Below are 25,907 nucleotides of genomic sequence, written 5' to 3'. Positions count from 1 at the left end.
AAGGCCGGTATCACTAATTGTATACCAAAACAATCCAAACTCTTCTCACATTTCCTTGGATCTTCACCTCAGGGAAACCTCAAAGAGCGGTAGAGTTCCTCCCAGTTGCTGGTTAGAGTTGGATCCCTAGCGTCACATCTCAGAAATTAGCACATCTCCAGAAGCCGTGCTTTTAAAATGGAGTGCTCAGGAGTGGGCAGATCCAGATCATTGTAGCTCTCTACACTAGCTTACCCAAGAGGCTGCTCGGCAGAAACCTCATCAAGAAAAGGCTGGTCATTAAGAGAAGTGACTACTGCCTCCCAAAAGGGACAATTCCTGAGCCAGTGCACAGCAGATGAAGAAATGGGGGCTGTTCAGAGCTGCAGCACGTACATCTGCGCACACAGCCTGGGTCAACCAGTTTAATCCTGACAGTAGTAGAATTCAATCTATTGAGAATGTTAAACTGTATTGATTTAAAGTTACTGGAGTGACCCCCACTGTGGTCCCTATACCATTTCCCTGGTATCTAGAAACCTATCCAGGCTTCATTTACTAAGCAGGTGAGTGCACAGTGTATACCAATCACATCCAGCCTCTCAGAATATGCGTCATCATGGAGAATAGAAGGGGTTTCACGTTTGTTAGGAAAGATTTCCCTTTTGGCAACTTTCCCTCCATAGTTTTTATGGACCCCTATCTTTTTGCTTTGATTTTGATCCTGTTCTGATTTTGTACAGGGAAGTAAAGCCTTCAGCTTCTTTCCCCCTCCCTTAAACTCATTTGTTAAGGGTTGATCAGTCAGTACTGTGAAAATATGTTTGCCTTTTTGTCTTTTAATTTTTTGTAACTTTTTACATTGCACACAGCATCTTATAATGCAGTGCAAAGGGTTCCATGTGTTAATATCCCCGCAAAAATATTGCCATACAAGAATATTGCAATATTAAGCCATGGAACCTGCGGGGGACACCCCCGCAAACCCCCATCATTCTTTTGATGTAGCGGGGGAGAGATACCCCTGCAACCTCTGGTCCCAATAACGCCATAAATTATCCCCACTAATAATATCACCTATGGCCTTACCCCACGAACATATATATGACAACATTATTGGTGGGGATAATATTACCTGATACTGTGCAAACGGGATACTTTCGAATCACCCTAGCCTCTTACACTTGGACTTTTTGGTTACTTTTATATGTGCCTAAAAGACAAGCTGCTGGCAGCAATATAGTTTTACCATTTCTGTGTTATTTCTAGTGTGCACATTCGTGTTTACTGTGAACGGCTGCTAAACACGGCTAGTGTCCTAGAATGCCCATGCCACGAGATGTTCACTTGTTCTTTGGCCATATTCTTGTTTGCCCTCCTTCCTGTCTTGCCAGATCAGGAAATCCCATATAAGGTCATACATTTGCCTAGGAAAGCTGCAGCATAGCTCATTGGAAATGCTGGCTGGGAATTGCATCTCGGTATGTGCGAGGGGGAGCTACTGCGCCTCCTCGCACATACGGGCAGAGCAACCTGGAGCGGGGCATTTAAGCACCCATGCACGCATGTGCAGGAACCAGGATTCCTGTTCATGATGCAGGAGCTGGAGCGCTGGGGAGGAAACATCAGAACCAGGGCAGACAGTAAGTTTATGTTAATTTCTTTCTTTATTTAAATATGTGTATGGATGCGTGTATGCTTGTGTTATGAGTGAGTGTATGTTGATTGGTGCTTGTGTGAATGATAGTAATTACTGTGTGTTTGTGTGTTTTCTTTTGGTCTGTTGAGCTTATTTTGGCAAATGAAAGGTAGGGGGGATTGTACAACAAAGGCATTTTAAAAATTCCTTTGTTGCACAATCCCCCTACCTACCTACCTGCCAACATCAGGCCTTCTGAGGCGCTGTGGAGCCCAGGGAACAGGGATGACATTTTTTTACTTCATAGATGTCCAGTAAAAAATATCATGTCTGCCCCTGGGCCCCCCAGCACCAATTGCAAACTGTTTGGCTTTTTAACCAATTGTTTTAAGTCTGTTTATCATAGATGTCCAGTCAAAAATACCATGCTTTCCCCTTGGCCACCCAACGCCTTGCATACACATATAATCATGTTGATTGTGTTAGGTACTCTGGGACCCAGGACACCGGATTGGTATATTTTTACTGGACATTTATCATTGATGTCCAGTAAAAAATATCAGGCCTGTTCCCTGGGCCCACCAGTGCCAATTGCAAACTGTTTGGCTTTTTACCCATTTTATTTTAAAAGTATGCTCTAAACGACAACATTTTAACCCATTATTTAAAATAATTCCCGTGGGGAAAACCCCCGAACCTCCCTTGATTGGTTCGGGCTCCCTCAGGCCTAAAAGGTTTGGAGACCACTGCTCTAACCGCATCAGATTTCTCTCCTTCCAGCCTCAACAATCTCCTCCCAGTTCTCCTCTCAAAAGACTTCTCACTCTCCAATCTCCTCCAATACCTTCACCCAGTTCCTTCTGAAACACCCCACACTGTTACATTAATGTGGCTGCTTTGTATAGTTTGTAGCCTCCCCAGTTCCCCTTGGGTGGGTTCTTTGGTGAGGAACTGACCCGTGTTTCCAACTGGATAAGTTAAGAAGTGCACCTTTAGCTGGTGTGATCTAATGGGGCTGGGCCTAACTTATATATGCCCTATAATCATTTTGAAACTTACTTTCACACCCACTTAGATGGTTTGCCCTAGCTTCATGGGTTCTCGTTTACTAGGGTGTGAGTTAATGGATGAAAACCCTGAGTGAGTCCAGAGAGCTTTGTATTTTGTAGAAGCCCCTGTCAGTCTAGGGAAATTGTAACTTTGCTTAGTAGCACTTTTTCTTGTTGGTGACGAACAATGGGGATCACTTACAGTTTCATGTGACGTTACTTCAGTGTTTAGAAGGCTGCGAGCAGGCAACAGTGTGTCAGTGTGCCTCTCGCATTCATCACATATGTGTTTATTGTGATGCTTCCATGGGGGAAGCCCCTTCCCATGAGGGTAGGGAGGTGAGGCCGATAGTCGGGGCGGTTCTCAGGAGGATGGAAACCCTCTGTGGGACATAGTGATGATAGCCTTGGGAGAATGCAGTATTCACCTCCTCCATTGTTGTCCTCATTGTCCTTTCACACCACTTAGTCCCCTCTGGTCCCCCACACCTCTGTGTTTCAGTAGAGTAGATGATTTCATTAATCATACTGGGACGAGGAAGAGTGAGGCTTACCCAGGTAGAATATAAATCATCACTGACATGAAGAAGATGAGGCAAGCAGACAAAAGCCCACAGCACAATCAACATACATGGTACAAGAGGCAGCCTCAATCATAAAAAGAGAAGAAGGACTACACAGAGCGTTAAGCTAGCCCTGAAGAGCGAGGAACCAGATACTGGTTCCATGGCAAGAGACCTGAAGGCTAGAAGACGAGATGCTTTCAAGAAGAGGCGTGACTCTCCCAGAGGTCCAAGCAACGGGGTCCTGGCCGGTGGCAGAGAGAAGGTAACCCCAACCGGCGAAAGCGAACCGAGAAGGAGAACGCACGCAGCCAAGGACACGATGCAGAGCCTAATGCTGCAGAGACACCAAAGACAGAACACAGAGTGTGGCAGCAGCACAGAAGCCCTGCCCTGCCCCCAGCAGGGACTGGAGACCACACCAAGACTTCCCGAAGGTAGGCAAAGGATCCGACTGGATTTTGGGGCACAAAGGGAGCTAAATGGATTAAAAAGGAAAATAAATAAATCATGTGAAATAAAAGGGGATAACAGAGGAATTGTCCAATTTGATAAAAAACGTTGTGAATAAGCCTATGTGGAACAGTACCTGGCAGGAGAGTACACCAGGTCTGTTCAAGAGGACATTAGGTGAAGCATGGACAGGGGTCCAGCAGAAACAAGATACAGGGTTGGGGAACAATATGAAAGTGTGGAATCCCCGCCAGTGCACATTAGGGTCTGTGGCCCATATGGAAACGTGCAAAGCCTGCCAGAAAAGTATTCAAGGGTCAAGGACCAGCACGAAGACGCATAATCATTGGGCTGGGACCCAAAGTAAGTCAGGATACCCTGAGAAGATATAGAGGGGTCTGGAAAAGAGAAACAAGTGGCATAACAAATCAGTGGCACACAGAAACAGTCCAGAGGGATCTGGGGCCAGGGCCGAGAAGGAAAGGAGGTGCAACAAGCCAGACAAGGGGTCTGGGATGCTGGGGCAAAGAAAGAAAGGTATTCTGGAACTCTAAAATATATAATCAAGTCTGGCAGGATAGTGAACCAGGCATGATACACATTTGTGACATGGAGATATTTGGAAATTGTCTTTTGTGAATAGAAAGGCCACAGTCAAGTCTGTTAGAATAGTAAACCAAACTTGCTGATACATTGGTGACCTGGATTTATTTCAGACATTGAGTTATTGTAAACAGAAAGTCTGCAGTCAGGTCTGGCAGGCTAGTGAACAGACCGGATAGAACAATTGTGAGTTGAAGCATGGACAGAGCAAGAGGTTCCCCCAGAGGCCCGGTAACTGTATTGTATTGCCCCCACTGCAATGCCAGACAATGTCACTAACATTAAAATGCTGCCTAATAGTCAACACACTACCACATATATCTCTGCCATAACCGCCAACCAAACGCTCACATCAGCTACTAATGGCAAACCTCATAGCCCCTCCTCTAAATTCCTAGCCTGCGCCTTGGTGAACGCACGCTCTATCCCAGCGCACACGCTCGATGTACATGACCTCATCAGCAGGGACACTCTCGACCTTCTTTTTGTCTGTGAGACATGGCTACAAGACACATCTGGACCCGCACTCTCGCTCGCTAGCCCATCTGGCTACACCATATTTAGGCAGGATCGGGCAGAACAAAGGGGGGGCGTGGCTATCATAGCCAAGGACACCCTTGACATCAGAAAAATTCAGGGTCAACTAGGGCGCAACGCCGACTACCTCCTCATCAAACTCAAAACATCTCCCACCTCCACCATCGCCTTTCACCTTGTGTATCGCCCCCCAGGCCATCCCACCGACTTCCAAGAAACTCTCCTCAACTCCCTTTCCCACAACCTGAAAAATTCCTCCACAGTAATTGTATTGGGTGACTTCAACTTTGGCCTTGACGACCCCCAAGACACCAATGCCATCACCCTACAAAAAGGTCTAACTACCATAGGGTTTGCCCAAGCAATCACCAAGCCTACTCACATTAAATGGTGTACCCTTGACTAGGTTGCGCATCATAACTGCCCCATTCTTCGCTATACCATATCCCCCATCCCATGGTCAGACCACTTCTGTATTAACTTTCACATTGACATCGCCACAGAACCTTTAAAACCCACCATACTCCTACCTGCTGCACTATCTAGGAGCTCCAAAAAACTAACGAAGGATACCCTCCTCCCGCTCCTTCAGGCCCCAGCCCTGCAAGCACCATTCCCTAATGATCCGATACTGCTAGCCAACACCTTCAATCAAATCATAACTACCACAGTAGACACTATCGCTCCCCTGACAGCCAAAAAAGCTAAAAAAAACTAAGCACTCTAATGCCTGGTTCTCCCAAGCACTTATGGATCTTTGATATAAGAAAAGGGTATCACTTGCCACCTGGAAGAAAAACCCTACTGAACCCAACAAATCTGCCTTTAAGACCATTGCGAGACAATACAAAACTGCCATCACACATGAAAAGCTGAGTCCTCCAACACAAGGATTAACAATGCAGACTCGGGGTCTAAAGAAATCTTCTCTATCTTCAGGGAACTCGAATCCCCTTCAGCCCCCCCACCCAGCATTGTCAAAGATGAGGCCTGGTGTAACCAAATCCAAAGAGCGATGCTTGACAAACTCGACTCCCTTCACACCAAAATCCTAGCCCATCAAAAAGCTATCTCCTCCCTACAAGCAGCCCAAACTGCACAACCTACATTGGACACAACCATACAGGCACCCAAATTAGATTTTTCGCCCATGAGCGAATCAGAAGTCATCACCCTCATAAAGTCCATTAAGCCCTCTAACTGTGAGGGCCTGTCCAGCTCACATCATCAAAGAATGTGCCCCAGCTATCGCCCCATTCATTACTGCTTTTTTCAACTCCTCCTTCCAATCATCCACTGTACCCAGCTCCCTCAAAGAAGCCTGGGTCCTACCCTTGCTAAAAAAGACTTCTCTTGACCCTTTGATACCGGGCAACTACAGACCCATTACTACAGTCCCTTTCCTCTTAAAGATTTTGGACAAAGCAGCCTACCTGCAAGTTCAAAAATTCATTGAGGACGACAACCTCCTTGGACTCCGCCAATCCGGTTTTCGCCCTCATCATGGTACTGAGACGGCGCTACTTGATCTAAAAAACCAAATAGACGACCTAAGAGACGCAGGGAAACCTGCACTCCTTCTGCTCCTAGACCTCTCGGCCGCCTTTGACTTGGTAGAGCACAAAACCCTATGCCACCATCTCGCAACCACTGCATACTTCTCCCAAAAGTCCTGTGCTTGGATTAACTCGTTACTTCAGGAGAGAGTAATGAAGGTGTTTTCGGAATCCTCAAATGCAACACCGAGTCTGATCAAATGTGGAGTCCCCCAGGGCTCATGCATCGCCCCTACCCTATACAACCTCTACACCAGACCCCTGTTTTGTATTCTGGATTCACTGGGCATCTCATATACCAACTATGCAGATGACACCCAGGTGCTCATACCTCTCACGGGGGACTACCGCACTGATACGGACACCCTCAACCTCGTCTACTCCACCATTCAATCCTGGATGGCAAACAACTGGCTCTGTCTGAACAGTGAAAAAACCAAACTTCTGCTGATTGGATCACCTTTCACTTTGAGCAAACTTGACAAAGATTATCTGGCCTTCAATATAGACAACTCCCCGATCACAGTGTCACAAACCATTAAGACCTTGGGCGTTTACCTAGAGCCATGCCTGATCATGGACAGGCAGGTCAATGCCATAGCTTCCTCTGCAGCGTACTATTCCAAATTGATAAATGCTGTCAGGCCTTTCCTGACCCAACAGAACTGCATTACCATAGCCAGAGCCATTATTGGTTCCAGACTCGACTATTGTAATGCCCTCTTCATCGGAACATCTCAAAGAAACCTAGCCAAGCTCCAGATTGCCCAGAACAATGCCCTAAGGGCCGCAACTGGCATTTCACGCAGGGAACACATCTCAATGGTTAGGAGGCAGGCACACTGGCTACCGATCAAAGAAAGGGTTGTCTTCAAAACACTTGCCATAACACACAAATGTCTCCACGGACTCGCACCCACATACCTTGAACAAAGGATCTCCAAACAAACACAGACCAGACCTTCCAGGGCCGCCTATGCCAACCGCATCATGGTTCCTCACACGCGCAGAGTGCGCGCTGGTGGCTCGAGCTTCCCCTCTATGGCTGCCTCCCTCTGGAACGAACTCCCGAACGAGATCAGAGCTATTGAATCTCATGCTGCCTTCCGTAAGGCCTTAAAAACTAGGCTCTTTGTCTAGAGGGCCTACCCCAGGTGCGAATCCGAAACTATGCTCTTAAATGTACCTAACAGAGCAATTGTGATATGTTGTTTTGGGCCGCTTATTGTAACCCTCAAGCAAGCCTTCTTAAGTATCCTTCACAGCGCCTCTATGCCCGTGGGTTGCAGTGCACTTTACAAATTACAAATCCAAAAATATATATATATATATATATATATATATATATATATATATATATATATATATATATATATATATATATATATATATATATATATATATATATATATATATATATATATATATATATAATGTTGGAATTAGCATTTAAGTACTTAACTTTGAAGTTAATGATTCATTCACAACGTTTTCATTCAAGGATTGAGCCTTGGAGTCTATATCCAGAGTGAGAGGGGCCTCCTGGATTAAGAAGACACCCAGTTTTCCTTAGTTAGCTTAGATTGTAATGGTCCGAAATAGGTTTACAGAGTCCTTAGTATTTTGTTGTGATGGGGCATCCCTTCCTAGTAATAGGGCAAGAAAGGCTTTTCTATTTCTTTCACTTTTTAAATAATGGTCTTTGCCAACAAACATGCCACCACTGTGTCAGACTCGTACTCCTGCACCCTTACATCACCTTCAATGGCGTCTTTGACGGATAGTGAAACAAACAGGCAAATGTGTCTTAACACTCACGTTTAATGTTGGGGAACTGCAATGCACTTGCCATTTCCTATGTGTACAAGTTGGCTCTGGCTATAGGGTTAGAATAGTTTAGTTTAGAATAGAGTACTAATAATATTGTTTGGGCGGTCCCAGAGGGGTTTTGACCTAATTATGTGCCCCTGATGTTCACTAGTGTTGGCTGTAGTCCTCCTCTGACTTACCCCCTTCCTCAGTGTTGGAATCTAGGGAGGGTGGTCCATTTATGTCCTTCTCGGGTCTAGCATTGGTGGCGGCTGGTGACATTGATGGGGTGTCGATATTTCCCGCAGGTTTGTATGATTGATCAAGGAAATATAGCAAGGCAGCTCTAACCAATCTGTGGAGGATGGGGGGAGATGGGTTCCCCTGATGCTTTAAAAAAAATGGATTGAAATGGAGCAATTTTTACAGCACATTATTGCTACGAACTGGGTAAAACGCCTTAATTTCCAACAAGTTCTGTAGTATAAAAGATGAAAAAAAACAGTAGATGCAAGGTCAACACTAGTACACAGGAACATTCTGCAACACATTGTTGCGATGTCCCTGCCTGTGATGTATGCCGGTAATGGTACAGCAAAGCATATGTTTGTGATGCCTGCACCCACAATATTAGTCGTCATTGCCACTGTAAAAACCCTTTCATGAGTATGTGTCATTATTGCCACTTTAAAACATTTGTATGACACCGGTGGCAACAATATATGTCAACATTGCTACTTTAAAAAAAGTTCATGATGCTGCTGCCACCATTCTGTCATTAGGGCACTTTCAATACACTTGATTGGTGCTTGTACACCAATATAGGTCCTTTTTGCCACCAAAATATGTTCACATTACCACTTAAAAACACTTTTTAAAAAATTAAAAAAATAATCCTGGTGCTACCAATATGTCATCATTGCTACTTGAAATGTGGCCATAAACAAAATAATTGGCTTGTATCCCTCCCATGCACTTACACAGACAGACATATGCACACACCCGTACCAATACATACATGCTCCGAGGCACTCTGACCTCTCACCATCTCAGCACGCATGCACACAAGCAAATCGAGTTAGATCACAGTTCTGCGCAGTTCCTCTGCATTCACTTTTAGGAAAGATCGAACATATCAGGGGTTCCATTCCCAAACTGTATCGTATGACATTCAGATTGAATTGATAGGCCTCTCTCCCACCATACAGGTCTCCCAAACTTGGTGGGGGTTCTGTCCCCAAAATTGCATTGTGTGATGTTCGGACTGCATTGATGGGCTTCTCTCCCACTGTGGAGGTCTTCCGAATTTAGCAGGGGTTCTGTCCCCAAAATTGCATTGTGTGATATTCAGATTGCATTGATAGGCCTCTCTCCCACTATATAGGTCTCCCAAAATTATCAGGGGTTCTATTCCAAAATTGTATTGTATGACATTCAGATTGCATTGATAGGCCTCTCTCCCACTATACAGGTCTCCCAAATTTGGCAGGGGTTCTGTTCCCAAACTGTATTGTATGATATTCGGATTGCATTGATAGGCCTCTCTCCCACTATACAGGTCTCCCGAATTTAGCAGGGACTCTGCTCTGAAAATTTAGAATCATAAGGATTACAATACTCCTTAGGGTCCCTCCTACCATACGAGACTCTAGAACATAGTCAGAATTAGTCTCAATCGCAAACTTAGCTTAACCACCTTAACATACTCCTAGTGAGGACCAGACCGTGATAGAATAGTTCTACCGCCTTCACCCTTTCCGAGAGACCTACATAGACAGCTCTGTACTTTGACCTACACCCCTGACAACAGTACACCCACCACCAAAACCCCACCAGACAGCCCTCGGAGGACACACAAACCGATCCACCGGAAGAACAGACGGCACAAAAGCACCCAAACCTACCAACACAAGAAGAAATACCAGCACTCCCATCAAAAGACACAACAGCCAACCATTCAACCGGCACATCCGCACTGAGCACCAAAATGCCCCGGACCAGAAAGGGACGCAGAGAAAGGCACAAGACAAGGCCGCACTGGACACAGGCACACAAATCCAACCTACCACCGAAGCAACAACCTCAAATAGAGGAAACACAATGCCAAAAACCAAAACGACCAGAACAAAATTCCAAAGGGAAAACTCCTTATATCTCACACCATACCTCGCAACAACCCCAGAACCAGGATACCCCAACGACACAGAGACATCAAGACACACAAAGTACATCCCAAGACAACCAGGAAAAAGACGGGAACACCCAAGAAGAAGGTGGCTAGAGTCCGACGCCATCACCCCATACATCACAAGAACAGAAGGACACCCTCAACACCCGCGCCATAGATCAGATTGATCTCTGGATTTTAAATGTATAATTACATAAGTCAGTTTGCCAATATTCTTCCTTAAATGTTCGTCATTATTGAGAAGTTTTGTCCATTTTGTGTTCTTACTAATTAAATCAATTTCGTGGCAAGTTATGGATTGTTCACGTTCATCCTTTGCTGCTAATTGCATTTGGCAATTAATTGATCAATATTATAGAAGTTCAGCAAAATAAGTTCCATACTCAAATTAATAAAATACTGTATCATGTTTGGAACTCGTAAGAGAATTATTAGATTCTGCAAGTTCACCATTGCCTTTGGGGCTCGACGTAATTTTCTTTTTAGATTACCTTGCTCTAATAAAACCTGCCTTAACTTGACCAGTTTTGTTGGCTTCATTCGATTTTTATTGCCCGACCGCCACAAATGTATTTACCAACTCTTCTGTCGAGGATGGCATTATATTCATACCGTGGCTTTTGAAGATCGGGCAATTATACTCTGGATTTGGACATTAAAAAAAGCTTTTAATCTTTGCCAATTCATTTTCCGGGCAATTAAGTCACATTTTTGTATTGTTATGAGGCTTAGTAGATTTGAGTTTTTCTAATACTAGCATTGAAATGATCTCAGTTATTAGACTTCATTCTGCAACCTTCCTATTTATTCCTATTAAAAGCAGTCTACGTTCTGAGGTCAGTCCAGAATGATCTCAAATATAAAGGGGCTCGACAGATGGATTATCCATATTCTGACATATATTAATGGAAACAAAAAAAATAATACATTCTGGAATGTGATATAGGGGAAGTTGAGAAGAATGAATACTACTGAGTTCTAGTATTATAAAGCCCCCAAACTTCACTTAATTTAATTATTCAATTAAATTAGTTCCCCCCCCAATAACAAATGGTTAATTTGCAGTATCCAGAACATTAGATAGGATCACCTTGCAAAATTTAGGGTCTTCAGTCGTAGGACCATATAAACATATAGGTCGTATAAATATATATAATCGTAGGCTATGGTTATTTACTCTAACACCTTTACTCCTCGCCAGAGCCTGATTTCAAAGGCTCAGCTGCCTTCCAGTATAATTCATTAGCATTAATTCCCTGGTGTCAGACAAAAAAATTACTTAACCTGTATCAGCTGGCCTTTCTTCATGACCCTCATTTCCTGACACGCATGCTTTTCCTATTCCTCCACCAGCAAGGAAATAGAAAGGGGGCTCTTTGTTGGAGCCCTCTTTCATGTTTACTTGACGGCCATATGTATTTTACTATGCAATGAACTGGTCAGGCTCCAAGCGTTCTGCATTCAGAACATGAGCGCTTCTACAAAATGGAGCCCCATCTCACCATCAGCACCTGGATGTTTCAGCAATTAGCAGTAAACAGAAGCCCTAGCCGCATGTGCTATAGTGACTGGTAACAATGGAACTGCCCTCAGAAAAGGCGTGTGTGGATACCTTTGCCTGGAAAGCTTTGCATTGCCAACAAAACCAACCCAGGCTGGCCTGACGTGGGAGCCTTTTACAGAGAAGAACACGTTAACCGTTTCAATGGACCACACATTCAGATGTAGATTCAGCAAACAAACACAAACCTCTCCTCTGATCGAGGCAGTGCCTACTGGTAACAGCTGCAAAGAAGCCACATAAACATGACAAAATGGTGCTTCATAAGACCTAGTTGTTATGTTACACTATCAAATATCTATATTAATAAAAAAAAGGCAGTCACCAAAAATGTCACGGTTACGCCTGGAAAAAAGATGATAAATAATGAGTGGGTCACAGCAAATGTGAAGGGACCATACTGGGGCTTTGCCGTGGAGCTTTACATGAAACCATGGGTAGGCAGTCTCCAGATCGCTCAGTAACACCAGATCTATGGGTTTTGGGGTAAAGTGCAGCCTGGGACTTTCATTCTCAGTGGTGAGCTACACGGGGCGAGTGGTGTAACTTACATCGTGAGTGTGATAGATACAGGGTGATGAGGGGAGTGATTGATGGAGCGATGGCTAGGCAAAGGTCGGTGCAGGTGAGTGTACCATCAGTGTGAAAGAATCTGATGCCCACATTTCTTGACAGGTGTGATGCCCTCAGAATGGCCTGCCTACCCCAGTGGCACAGCCCTGCTTTCAACCTCCCTGGAGCTTGTGCCTGAGTATTATCCAGACCGGTGCGCTCTCTGGAAGAAGAATGGGCTTTTCGACTACGCATGGATCAACTAATCTCAAGCTGCGGTGAGTAAGAGTGCTCTGGCCACACCTAAGTATTTGCAGCTGCTGCTTACATCAGCTGGCATTAGCTGGTGTCCTGGTGTATTAGTTACACTCTGGGAGGGAAAGGGTGGTTAACAAATAAATCTGTTTGGTGGCATGACAAAGAAAACAACAATGCAATGCACAGAACATGATGAAAATATGTCTGAATCTTATACATTAATCACTCATATGCAATATTTTAAAAGGACACAACAAGTACACTATCAACTGGGAGCAAGGCCAATCGGAGATGAAGCCAAGGGCCCTAAGCTACCTCGGTCAATAACCACCCTACAGTGCCCTCTGCCACTGAAGAATTTTGCTATTGTGAACTGGCTTGTGGGTCAGCTTCACATCTCCATAGTTTTCTGTCCCTATATGGAAGAAGTTATTTATTGCCAAGAGCTTCGGGAATCACAGCACTGTAGACATTGAAGAGGAACAACTTTATTTTGTGTATGGTGAAAACAGAGGGAGACACGAGGAGAAATGGTGGTTGGGATGTTGTTGCGGCAAACCCATTATTCTATCAGGGACCGTGGAGAGACTTATTTGTGTGTTTCTTCACAAACTTCCTGATCAGACTCGATTCTGAGTAATAACAAGAAGTTTGAGAGGGCGGTGGCCTCATGAAGATGACATCTATCCCCAAAACTATTGTTTCTCTAGCAGACGGGACATCAACCTATGTCTGCAAGCCAAGTATGGGAGCAGTTTGATGAGGCAGGGTGGTGCTTTTGCATAGCATGTGTTGTGTACTAAGCAGAGTGCCTTGAAGTGTATTTGAAGCTTTTTCAGGTGCCATTGTAGTGACTTGCTGAATGTTTCAGTCCAGATCTCAGCCTGGCTGCAAAGTTGTGTACACATTTTAGACCTGGCAGTGTTTTGGCGGGGAACCAGGTGTAGGCACCACTGCACTAGCTGGGCTACTCTAAGACTATTGACAATCTTTCAAGGGATCGCCAGGAGGGGAGGAATTCCGCTCAAAGGTTGGTGGTGCTAGAATGCACATTTTGACTACATGAACTGTGGGATCCAACAATATGTTTGATTTAAAAAAGTAACTGTACACTTAATATTGTGTCCTAAATGTAGTCATGTAATTGTATCCCATGACAGTGTCCCTTGTTGTTGACAGTTCCACTGCTTCATAGCGAGCCTTGCGCTATATAAAACCTGGTACATAGATACACAGGAGCCTATGGGCCTCATTACGAGTTTGGAGGCAGCCATGGAGCTATTAGCTCCATGGCTGCCTCCAAACCGGGCTCCTTTTCCGGGTTCCTGCAATGTGGACTTAACGGGTCATTCCAACATAGGAGGACCCGGTAAGTCCTCCTTGCAGGAACCATTCCGCATTCCCATTTCAGCCCCCATAGGGCTCAATGGGAATGGGGATGGAGGTAACAACGGGCACATTATAAGTGTCCCGTTGTTACCTCCCTCTTCCACTCGCGGGACCCGGAAAGGATGCCTGGTTTTACCAGGCGTCTGATCCGGGTCCCGCGATGGGAAGCTCGTAATCAGCCCTGACGGAATGAAGGAAGCCGGTCCCGTACCAGCCCCCTTCATTCCGTCAGCGCCTGCCTCGTAATGAGGCCCTATGTGTTGAGAGGTAAGTGTGAAAGGGGGTGTTCTCGTAATACACCCTAGATGATCCTCCTGGCTCACAAGCAAAATATCCCCCTACACATATGTGGTTTGACTAATCCTTGATAAAAGATGAGCACAATGCCAGGGCCATGCCAGTGACACATATGGAGTTTTCCATGTGGTGGATCAGAATGTTGTGATCAGCAGTGTTAAAAGCTACTGAGATATTATGCAAGATCAGAGTGCAGGTCCAGCTGTTTCCTCTAGACTTTCATCCCTGATTGCATTCCCTCTACACGGGTGTTACCCTGTTTGGTAACCTAAACATCAAAGGCTGGTGTATAATTCTAGATGTGCTGAGAGCTGGACAGTGACCGCTTCTTCCAAGGCTTTATGCCACGCTGGGCAATCTATTATTATTATGGTATTTATCAGCTTCAGGAAGCAATTGAGGGCATTATAAATCCCAGGGGGAATGACCGAGTGAGGGAAGCATCGGATGCATAGATACAAGGGAGTGGGGGTGAGGGTTTGGCAATTTGGCAGCAAAGGATCCACAATCAAACAGGGGAGGAAACAGTGGGGAGCAGATCACCCAGTGTCAGCTAGGGTGGGGAGTGGATGGTGTGGACCCAGGTGTGGAGAAGGAGCCATTCCTTGAAGAGGATGGTCTTGAGCTCCTTCTTGAAATGTAGAACTGAGGAGGAGAGTCTGGTGTTGATGGGTGGGTGGAGGTTCCAATCTAGAGATATCACTGTAGTTACAGGGTCAGCTGTCCGTCTTTTGAGTATAAGAGTGATACTAATGTACTGACTCGAGGCATGCACAATGGGCTGTGCTGATGGAGGCATTATTAAGTCATTAGGGAGCGTGAGAATGACCGGAAGGACTTTGCTGCTCTCGTGTTAGAAATTGGATGCTTGGAGAGATGGTTTGAAGGCTATTTGAAACTTTGAGAATTCCTGTACAGTGACTGTAGAGAAATCTGACACAGTGACTCTGTTATGTTATTGTGCATTTGTATAGCGCCTTACGTACCATTTGTATCATCTCAAAGCTCTGTGGGTCGAACGCCCTTGGAGATCGTAGTCCAGGTCAGTGGAGAGAGTAGTGTAGTATATAGTGCTTGGGTGCACTGAGTATGTGTACAGCCAGTGCGGTTTGCAGCTGCATTCCAATGCTAGGCGCTGTGCAGCGGTTGTGAGAGATCAGTTGAATGTGTACAGCAAGGTAGTTGGCCTCTGAGTCTGCATTCTGTCAGCAGTGGAGCCTGTGTATGAGGTTGTGTGCAGCTAGACTGATTTTTGTGTGGAGTATAACTGCGTTCTAAAGACTGTTGAGGTGCACATCGAGTAGTATAGCTATGTGTGCAGCTAGGATGAATTGATCGAGGCATATAGCTGCATTCTATTGTTTGTTGGTGTGAAGGAGAGAATTTGCATATTGGTTTGAGTGAGTGTCTGTGCTTAATGGTGAAAGGCCCCTATTCCTGGTTACTTTCCATAGCTCGCTGAACTGACAGTGTCTGTCCTGGTGGTTCGCGGTGATGGATCTCCGAGAGAAATTCTCTGACTAGTGCAGAGTATGTTGTGATTGCCAGGTTTGAGGGTCCTTGTTTTTGAGGCTCGGTTCTAGGTGCCAGAGGGCCTATTTTACGAGTCCGTGGTCATTGTTTATATTGGGTGGCTAGGTATTCCCGGCACGTTTATGGTTTCCGGTGTGGTATTATATTGCATCAGTGTTGTCCCTTCTGAGAGCAGGAGTGCTAGAGAGCTGACTGGCTGGAGGACGTAGTGCATATTCTCAGGATGTATGAACCACAAGAGTGTTTGCACCCATTGCCTCTGCTATACTAGTGCCAGTCACCTGTGGAGTTCCCCAGGGCTCATGCGTCTCCCCAACGCTTTAGAATATTTTCACAAAGCCGCTCTTCGATGACTTAGACCACTTGGGTGTCTCATACACAAACTACGCATACGACACCCAAATCCTTATCCCATTACTGGTGACTATAAAATTGACTCCAAATGCCTACATTACATTTATCTAATTATACAAGCTTGGATGACCAAACACAGACTCTGTCTTAATGACGATAACACAGAGTTGCTTCTTGTAGGATCCCAAGCCAGACTCAACAAACTTGGCAAACAATTCAATGGGCCGCATTCCGGGGTTCACGAAATAGGGACTTACTGGGTCATTCCAACCTTGGAGGACCTGGTAAGTCCCCATTCCGAGAACCATTCCCCATTCCCATTCGAGCCCCCATAGGGCTCAATGGGAATGGGGATGGAGCTAATAACGGGCCTGCTATTAGCGGGCCCGTTATTAGCTCCATGGTCCCTTAGCGGCTCCCGCTAAGGGCGCCTGGTAAAACCGCTAAGGGACCTCGGAATATGGAGGTAAGGGATTACCGGCACTGGCACCCTTACCGGTGCCGGTAATCCCTTACCTCCAACCTCGTAATGAAGCCCAACGTATTCAACATTTAACGGCAACAATATCAAGGTATCTAAAGGTGTAAAAACCTTAGGCATCTATATTGACTCTTCACTCTCACTAATGAGACAAATTAACGCGACCGCCTCCACGACTGCATATACCTGTGAGCTAATTAACGCCTGCAGACCATTTCTGACCGCATTACCTTAGCTAAATTAGATTATTGTAATGCCCTCTACTTAGGTACAAAACAGTACAACCTAAGAAAGTTACAATTTCACCAGAATAACACGCTTAGATCAGCGATGACTATCCCTAGATCACACCATATCTCGGAATTGAGACGCAGTGTACATTGGCTATCAGTCAATCAAAAATCAAACTCAAAACTCTATTTCTTACCTTCAAATGCCTAAGTAATCTTGCACCTAAGTACCTGTGTGACAAATTCAATCGAAATTCCTCGGACAGACCTGTTATATCATCACCATCAAACTGCCTTATCATTCCCATATTCAAGCTCCAAAAGGCAGGAGGCAGTAGCTTCCCACTTCCCAGTCTTAGCAGCAACAATATGGAATTCATTGCCTGCAACCATTAGAGCCAGACCCTCCTTCAGTAATTTCAGGAAAAATACCAAAATTTGGCTTACACTGAATGAGCCTGATAACTTGCACTAAAGCTTATACTCCCCACCTCCGTACCTTCTGTTTTGATGTAATTCCCTTTATTGTCCTAACGTGATAATGCATGCTGCAAACTTATTGTGAATCCTGCTGCCTAGCTGTACATCCTGCTGTAAATGTAATCTTATCATGTAAATGCGTATTCTATGCACCTGTAAAGACTTATTCTATGTAACTGCAAATCCTGACTATGTAACTGCAAGAAATTTGCCCAGATTCCTAAGTCCAACCAAGCATAGTTGCTATAGCACATCGGGGGAGGAAGTTCATGGCATTATTCATGGGTAGGCTAGGGTAACCTGACTTGATCAGATACTGCCTTGTGTACCCGACGGGTGACTTGATCTGGCCCAATTGTAATGTTTGAGACATAAGTGCTATTAGGCTCTGCGTGTTAATTCCCAGATAGATAAGGCTTGACACAGGATTAACAAGAACAGGCCCAAAGTTTTATTTGACTGACAGAGGAGCCTGTGTTAGCGGCTCTGTGGACTAATTCCCAGATGGGTAAAGTTTGACACAGGTTAACAATAACAGGCTCAATCGTATTTGACTGACAGGGGAGCTATGATTGTAGTTATGCGTGGTAGTCTGCGGATAGGTTTGTATGACAATGGTTGGCATCTCCTGGAGTAATAGCGCTGTGCTTGCTTAGGGGAAGATAATGTTTAAGCTCAATTATGACGTAGAACATAGTTGCTGTTGGGCTCTTATTTGGAGTCAGGGTATTCGTTTCCAGGCTGATAGATACAGACAAGACATCGCCAGGTCTAAGAGCGCGGTGCATGTCTGGTCGGTTGACAGTGAGCAGTCCTGGTCATAGCATACGATTATGGTGTTATGTCTGAGGTTTGGAGTCATGGGCATTTAAGATTGGAGCGCAGGGGGGGCATGGTCAGCTTGGTGGCACAAGGGGGACTGCTGGGCCATTGTAGTCGAGCCAGCAACTGCCTAGCTCCGAGCGGACTGATCCCTTTTGCCGGATTTTGTGACCCGGCTGTTCCTACATTTCTATGGTGATGCCATTCTAGCCAAATTCTGGCCATTGTAGGAGGGTTTAGCAGCCCTAATCGGTCCCTTACATGGTTTAGGGAAAAATCCAGGATATCAGTGCTTTACGGAAGCCAGGTAGTCTTGGTGTGTCTAATGTGGGGAGGCAGTGAGTTCCTCAGTGTTGGTGCCTAGGTTGAGTAGGTGGATCCTCCAATCCTGGCTGAATTGGAGGCTGGAATCACTAGCAGGAGGGCCGTGCTTGACCTTAGGGTGCATGTTGGGAGGTAAGGCATAATCATTTCTTGTAGATGTATTGGGCCAGCCTTGTGCACTGCATGGTGGGTAATTCATAGGATTTTAAAGGTGTCCTTTTATCAAATTGGGAGCCAGTGAAGGGTGCAGAGGGCGGGTGAGATGTGATCCATTTGTACCAGTGCAGGGTGGAGTCTGGCAGCTGCATTTTGGACTCTTTGGAGTTTAAGTTGGTAGGCCGGTGCCCCCAAGTAGATGGAGTTCACATAGTCTAGTCTGGACATGACAATGGACATAATTGCATTCAGCCTGTTGGTACGCATCCTCCCTTACCAGTTAGGTAAGGGAAGATGCGTCTCAGAAGCCTAAGGTGGTAGTGACAGGATTTGGATATATTATTGATCTGGTGGGACAGGGTTAGGGCTGAGTCCATTGTGCAGCCAAGGTTTTTGACTGTGATGGAGGGGAATGGGGGTAGTTACAGCAGTAGAGCTATATTGCTGCACACCATGATCTCTGTTTTCCCTGGGTTCAGAAGGAGGTGGTTACTTGTCATCCATAAGTCTATATCTCTGAGATATGCTGCTAGGTCAGGTCGTGGATCGGAGCTCGATTTGGGAATTCTCAGGATAAGTTGGGTGTCATCAGCATAGTTATAGCAGGTGAGGGTGTGCGAGTAGATGATCCCTGGGAAGGGGTCATGTAGAGGTTGAAGAGAAGAGATGAGAGGCAAGTGCCTTGGGGTACTGCAATGTTCACTGGGCGTGCGGTGGAGAGGAACAGGGGGAGGAAAGTTATTTGTTGTCTGTTGCTGAGGAAAGAAGCAATCCAGTTGAGTGCCGAATCTCGGGTTCCTAGGGAGTGGAGTCTGTCAAGGAGGATTGAGTGGTTAATGGTGTCAGAAGTTCCCGAGAGATCCAGGAGAACAAGTGCTGCTCATCCATCAGAGTCTGCCGAGATTATGAGGTCATCCCAAATCGAGATCAGTGTGGTTTCTGTTCTGTGGCATGGTCAGAAGCTTAATTATGCATGGTCTAGGAGGTTGATGGATTCAATGAAAAGGTTGAGCTGACAGTATGCAGAGTAGTCTCTGTGTTATGCCAAGAATCGGGTGTTGGAGATGGGCCTGTAGTTGATTGGCTTGAGTGGGTTGAGACATGCTTTCTTTATAAGGGGTTTAATATGCGCTATTTTTAAGGGTTCTGGGAAAATGCCAGAGGGGAGAGAGTCATTGAGTATGGATCTTGACCGTTCTCCTGCGCAGGTGGAGGTGAAGATTTCTTTGAGGAGCGAGGGGTGGGGGCAAGGAGTGACCCGGAGGGTTTGCTGCTTGAAAGTAGTTTGAGGAACTCCTCGCTCACGCTGGGGTTGCAAGAGGTGAAAGAAAGTGTTGCGGGGGAGGGGGACGGGGCAGTGGAATCTTAAGGAGCGGGAGTTGGGCGGGGGGTGAAGTTGGAACTAATTTTGTGATGATTCTGTGGAGCTCTTCGCAGCAGTTTAGGATTCTTTTATTGTAATAGGCTTTTTTGGCCTTTTGGATATCGGATTTGTAGTTTCGTTGATGGTGGGTCAACAGTGACCTGTTATGAGGGGTTTTAGATGCTCGCCATTTGCGCTTGAGGAAGCGTTTATGGGTTTTGAAAGCCTTCAGGTGGGGAATGAACCATTTGGGGCAGGAGGGGGTGAGAGGGAGAAGTGACTTGTTAAGCCAGGAGTCAAAGGATTCAATAGGTATGGGTCTATCTGTGGCTGGGGGTGTGCGTGGCAGGGCTTCAGCCAGGTCAGGTAGTACCTTGACCTCGTTCCAGCATGTGTGATCCTATGGAGGCACAGGGCGGTCCTTGGGAGGTGGGAGCAGTGTGGCTGAGTGGCCTGTTCAGATAAGGGGTTTAGGGGTGGACAGTGAAAGGAGGTCGGAGGAGCTGTAAATCGCATCACGGGTGTGGCCTCCAATGTGGGTGGGACCTATGGTATGCCGGGAAAGGTTGAGCGCCTCTAGACTGTCGATCAGGGCATGGGTCATGGAGTTGTTGTGCACATCACACCATATGTTAAAGTCCCCCAGTAGGGTGAGTGCTGGGTGGTTGGCCAGTGTGGTTGTTAATGAACGGCAGAGACTGTTGGCAAAATGTCTACCATATCCAGGTGGCCTGTAAATGAGTAGGAAGCTGTGTGAGAGAGGGGGCAACATAGAGAGTGACTAGAAAGGATTTGCAGTTAGCTGTGCAGGGCTGGGTTTCGGTGGAGATGTGAGGGTTGTGGAGGATGGCTACTCCACCACCTCTGGAAGGTCTGCTGTGGGCAGTGGTCGAAGTGTGTGGTAGCGGTTAGGAGCAGTGCTCCTCTACTTTTTTAAATTAAGTTTTACTGTTCCTATACGTTTTTTTTTTTTTGTTTTTTTTTAAGAAACCCTTCCGGTCTGGGTTCATTTTAAAATAAAAGTGTAGGAAAAAGTTGTAACTTGCACTTTCAGTGCACTGCACTGAACGTTCCCTTAAACAGCAGGCGCATGTGTTTGGGGGGTTTGTATTGTCCATGGGGGGAATGTGGCGATGGGGTTTGTGGGGCGTGGAGGCAGGCCAGTAGGGAACATAGTTCCACTACTTCTTTTCGTACACTTCGACCACTGGCTGTGGGAGATGAGCAAATAGTTCAGAGGGAAAACCTTGTGCGCGATTGTTTTGAAAATGGCTGAGAACCATATTTCAGTGATAAAGATGAGATCAGGATAGTCGGAGGATAAGAGGTCAAAGATGCTGTGTCTGTTTTTTGCCACGGAACCTGCATTATATAAGAGTCAGGTGACTGGATGGGACGCACGGGGGAGGGTGGGCAGATTGAACAATAGGGCTAGAACATTTGGTGTGACTAGAGGGGTGGTGATGGTGTGGGTCGGGATTCTGCAGTGGGGCACGGAGTGTGTGACGTGGATCTGGAATGGGAAGAGTGAGTGAGTGAGCGGGCGGTGGCAAGCTTGCGCAAGAGCAAAGGAGGGGGATCACGGGTTGGAAGGTGGGCGGTGAGTGGTGCTGGTGTGGTGGGTGGTGTCCGGCTTGTTGTTGAGTGTTGTTCGTGTCCAGAGGGAGGGAGAGATATAGATGTAGTGGGCGAGAGGTCATGTTCAGAGAGGGGAGGATCAGGGGATAGCTGTCAGGGAGGTCCTGACAGCTGGGCTAGGGAAGCTGGGGTATGTGGATCGATTCAGGTGTGGTGAAGCATGAAGAGTCGAGGGTGAAGGCCGGTCTCTGCTCCTGAGTTTTGTGTGTTTGGGTGCAAGAGGTGTGTGAGAGAAGGTAGTGGGGTCTGAAGGGAAAGGGAATGAAGCAATAGTTCTGGAAAGAGAAAAGCCTGCCATGCTGAGTGAGGGGAAGAGGGTGAAAGGGGGTGGTCTGATGTTGGAGGTTGTGGGGGTGCAGAAGAGGGGCATGTGTGTGGGGGAAATTTTGTGGTCTTAGTAGATGACGAGGATGTTGGGCAGGTGGGCGGTGGTGCAAGTTGGTTGTGGCTGTCAAGGTAACGCTGGGTTTTCTAGGGAGACTGGTCGGGGGGTGGGGTGGGTCGGAGATGGACCGTACAAGGGTAGCACAGGGTTATTGGTGCAAAGAGGAGCACCCCACGTATGAGTTTTTGATTTGGTGTGATTTGCAGGGGTCTTTGGGGCTCTGGCTAAGCGGAGTGGGATGGGAGCGGGGGACTGATCTGGAAGGGGTCCTAGGGGCTCTGGCTAAGGCTGAATGGGATGGGGGCGCAGGGACTGATCTAGAAGGGGAGTTCCTGCGCCACTGTTGCCTCTACCGCAACAGTGGCGCAGCTGTTGCGGTAGAGGCGGGTGTTTGTTTTCGCTATTCCTTTAGTTTATGGTTTTGGATGTGTGTGATGAGTGGCTGTGTGCTGGAGTGATGCTCTGGGTGAGTGTGGTGCAGATGGATAAGAGTTGTGAGGGCAGAGCGGTGGTCTCAGTTGTCATGGTGTCCCTGTTAGTTTGGAATTGCTAGTCCTGGTCATGTAAGGGAACACTGCAGCAAGTGAGAAATGTTCATGTCTGAGTCAACAGAAGCATGTAGGGGACGATTAGGTCTGAGGTGCCTGGGCCGAGAGGGAGACGCCCAAGTCTAAGACACTGCAGTCGTTAAAGAAAGATATGGGATACCTGACTAGTCGGGAAGGGGCCAAACCTGATATCACAGCAGCTAGATGTGATACACCTGGATACCGGGGAAAGCGCCTAAATTTGAGACAGCAGCAGCATAGAGCATGTAGCTAGATGTGAGATGCCTAAATAGTGGGAGAAAATGCCGAAATTTGAGACAATGGCAGATGGCTAGATGTGAGATACCTTAACAGTAGGAGGAAACACCAAAATCCGAGACAACAAGTAACGGCCAGCTAGATGTGAAATACCTTAATACAGGGATAAATCGCCTAAATTCGAGGCAGCAGCAGCCAAAAACAAGCAGCCAGATGTGAGATAACACAAGCAGCTAGATGTGCGAAACCTGAATAACTGGGGAAACGCCCAATACTGAGACAATGACAGCTGGCAGCAACCGGCTAGACCTGAGATACCTTAATAGTGGGAGAAAACAACCAACTTAGAGGCAACAGCAGCAGGAGGTGAGCCGCTAGATGCGAGATATCTAAACAGTGAGAGAAACACCCACATTTTGGACAATGGCAGCAGGTACTAAATGGCTGAATGTGAGATACCTTCATATTGGGAGGAAACACTTAAATGTCAGACAACAAGTAGCAGGTAACTACATGTGAGACACCTGAATACTGGGAGAAAGTACCCATCATTGGGGCACAACAGTAAATGCAGTAACACCTGGATGTGGGCCACATGGATAGTGGGAGAAAAGTGCCTAAAATGGGGGCACAACAGTAAATGCAGTACCACCTGGATGTGGGCCACTTGGTTAGTGGCAGAAAAGTGCCTAAAATGGGGGCACAACAGTAAATGCAGTAATACCTAGATTTGGGACACCTGGATAGTGGGAGAAAAGCACAGTGAATGGGGGCACAATACTAAATGCAGTAACACCTGGATTTAGGACACCTGGATAGTGGGAGGAAAGCATCTAAAATGGGGGCACAACAGTGTATGCAGAAACACCTAGATTTGGGATACCTGCATAGTGGGGGCAAGCACCTAAAATGTGGGCACAACAGTAATTGCAGTAACACCTAGATTTGGGACACCTGTATAGTGGGAGAAAAGCACTTAAAATGGGGGCACAACAGTGGACGTAGCACCTCTAACAGATCCTGTTGTAAAGTTGCACTCCTGTGGAGAAGAACCAGTCTGTCTTAGATGATTGTGCGCTGAAAGGAGGCTATAAACGTATACCTAATTGTGGCTATTGGTTAGACTGCATTGTGCTTATTGGAGACACCATGGAAAATTGAACAGTTTTTTGGGCAGAATGGTCAGCTCACTCGATGAGACTATGGAAGTAAGTTTTCTTTGCAACATGAGGGTCGAATGTGAATTCATAGTAAAGATAAGGTTGCAACTGTGGGTTATGACATGGCTCGGTTTGTCCACAATTTGAATGGGATCTAAGCCATGTATTCAGTTATCATCTTTTGCACACAGAAGTTAACTGGATCCCGTGGTGGGTCGGAAGTAGGAGTCGGACACGTTGAGGACATGTTACCTTTATTTAATGAAAATATAAGGAACTAAAGGTGCTTGTTGTCATCAGGAAGACAAAAGGTATAATTTGTTCTCAGTCCCAAAGCTAACTCTAGCTCACCCTACTACTAATATGAATAACTCAAAATAGACCAAGAGAATGTCTCTCTTCTCCCGGTCGTCTCTCGTCTTGCTTTCTTCCCAGTGGATTTCTCTTTGAGTTTGTATCTTCTCTCCTTCGGTTAATGATACCCACATGTCTCTCTTTAGAATATAGGTTTATTTAAGTTATCTTCCATGATAGTCTCTTGAGGTTTCCCTCTTGAGCTCATGTAGCTCTTCCCATATACTTGTGGTCCTTGCATTCTCTTCTGCAAGATGTAATCATATCAAGGGGCTTCCGCTGCATACCATACTTGTTTCTCCTCACAACAGCTACTCATCCCAGTTACATACATGTCTCTTTTTAATGAGAAATCTTCTTTTTCTTGGTATGGCTGTTTTGTTACCACATTGCCTCAGCAAACCACCCTCCCTCTTTCTCCTCCTTTCCTCTCTTCTCCCCCGATGAGGTTGCTAGACAAGTCCGATCCATGAAAGCCTCATCAAAACAGGTCCATCCCTGTTCCTCTAAAACCATTAAGGACCACATCGATACCCTTGCTCTGGCCCCTGCCGATTTCTGCAACCTCTCCTTTGCCTCTGGGTCTTTCCCCTCCTCTCTGAAGCACTCCCTTGTGCATCCTCTCCTCAAGAAACCCACAGCTGATCCTTCTTGCCCGGCTAACTATCGCCCAATTTCCATAACTCCTTTTCTGGGTAAGCTCCTGGAAAGCTTGCCATCTCTCAGCTTAACCTTCATTCTGACTCTGTTGGCTCTCTCCACGACCACCAATCTGGCTTCAGATCTGCCATAAGCATGGAAACTACTCTCCTGAACATCCGTGAAGACCTGCTCTCCAACCTTGACTCTAACCTTCCCTCTGTCCTCATCCTACTTGATCTCTCCTCTGCTTTCGACACAGTCAACCATACCACCCTGCTGAATCGTCTCCGTGACAACCTGCGTATCACTGATCAGGCTCTGGCCTGGCTGACCTCTTTTCTCTCTGATCGACCCTCCCAGGTACAACTTGGGTCCTTCCTATCTTCTATCTCCCTCTCTACCTGTGGTATTCCCCAGGGGTCTAACCTCTCGCCCTGGCTTTTCAACCAATACCTGGCAACTCTCGCATACTGCATTTCCATCTTTTACTCAAATTTCCAGTGCTATGCTGATGACACCCAACTCATTTTCAGGCTTCCTTCAGCCACCTCCTCTCCTTCCCTCATCTCTGATTGTCTCTAGCCATTCGAAATTGGTGTGCTGCCAGCGATCTCTGTTTAAATGCCAAGAAGACAGAGATCCTCCTCATTGGTACACCCTCTCCATCCTTTCCACCTCACTCTCTGGCCAGCCTCCCTTGGCCCTCCTCCTGCCCCTACCTGCAAAGCTAAGAACCTCAGGGTCAT

The 25,907-nt window shown here is 46.3% G+C and overlaps 1 protein-coding gene across 4 annotated transcripts in view; it reads left to right on the top strand.

The window, feature by feature from the left end:
* Positions 1-25,907, top strand: part of LOC138503444 (para-nitrobenzyl esterase-like) — a 344,471-nt gene that overhangs the window by 295,402 nt on the left and 23,162 nt on the right. For all 4 annotated transcript variants that reach the window (XM_069623187.1, XM_069623185.1, XM_069623186.1 and 1 more), the window contains exon 9: positions 12,613-12,767. In XM_069623187.1, the coding sequence (XP_069479288.1) occupies positions 12,613-12,755 (143 nt within the window). In that variant the 3' untranslated portion in view covers positions 12,756-12,767. The remainder of the gene's footprint in view (positions 1-12,612; positions 12,768-25,907) is intronic.

This window comes from Ambystoma mexicanum, chromosome 11, assembly GCF_040938575.1.
Source record: "Ambystoma mexicanum isolate Mex_15411 chromosome 11, UKY_AmexF1_1, whole genome shotgun sequence".
Classification (NCBI taxonomy): Eukaryota; Metazoa; Chordata; class Amphibia; order Caudata; family Ambystomatidae; genus Ambystoma; species Ambystoma mexicanum.
This window is presented reverse-complemented; position numbering and strand designations above follow the sequence as displayed.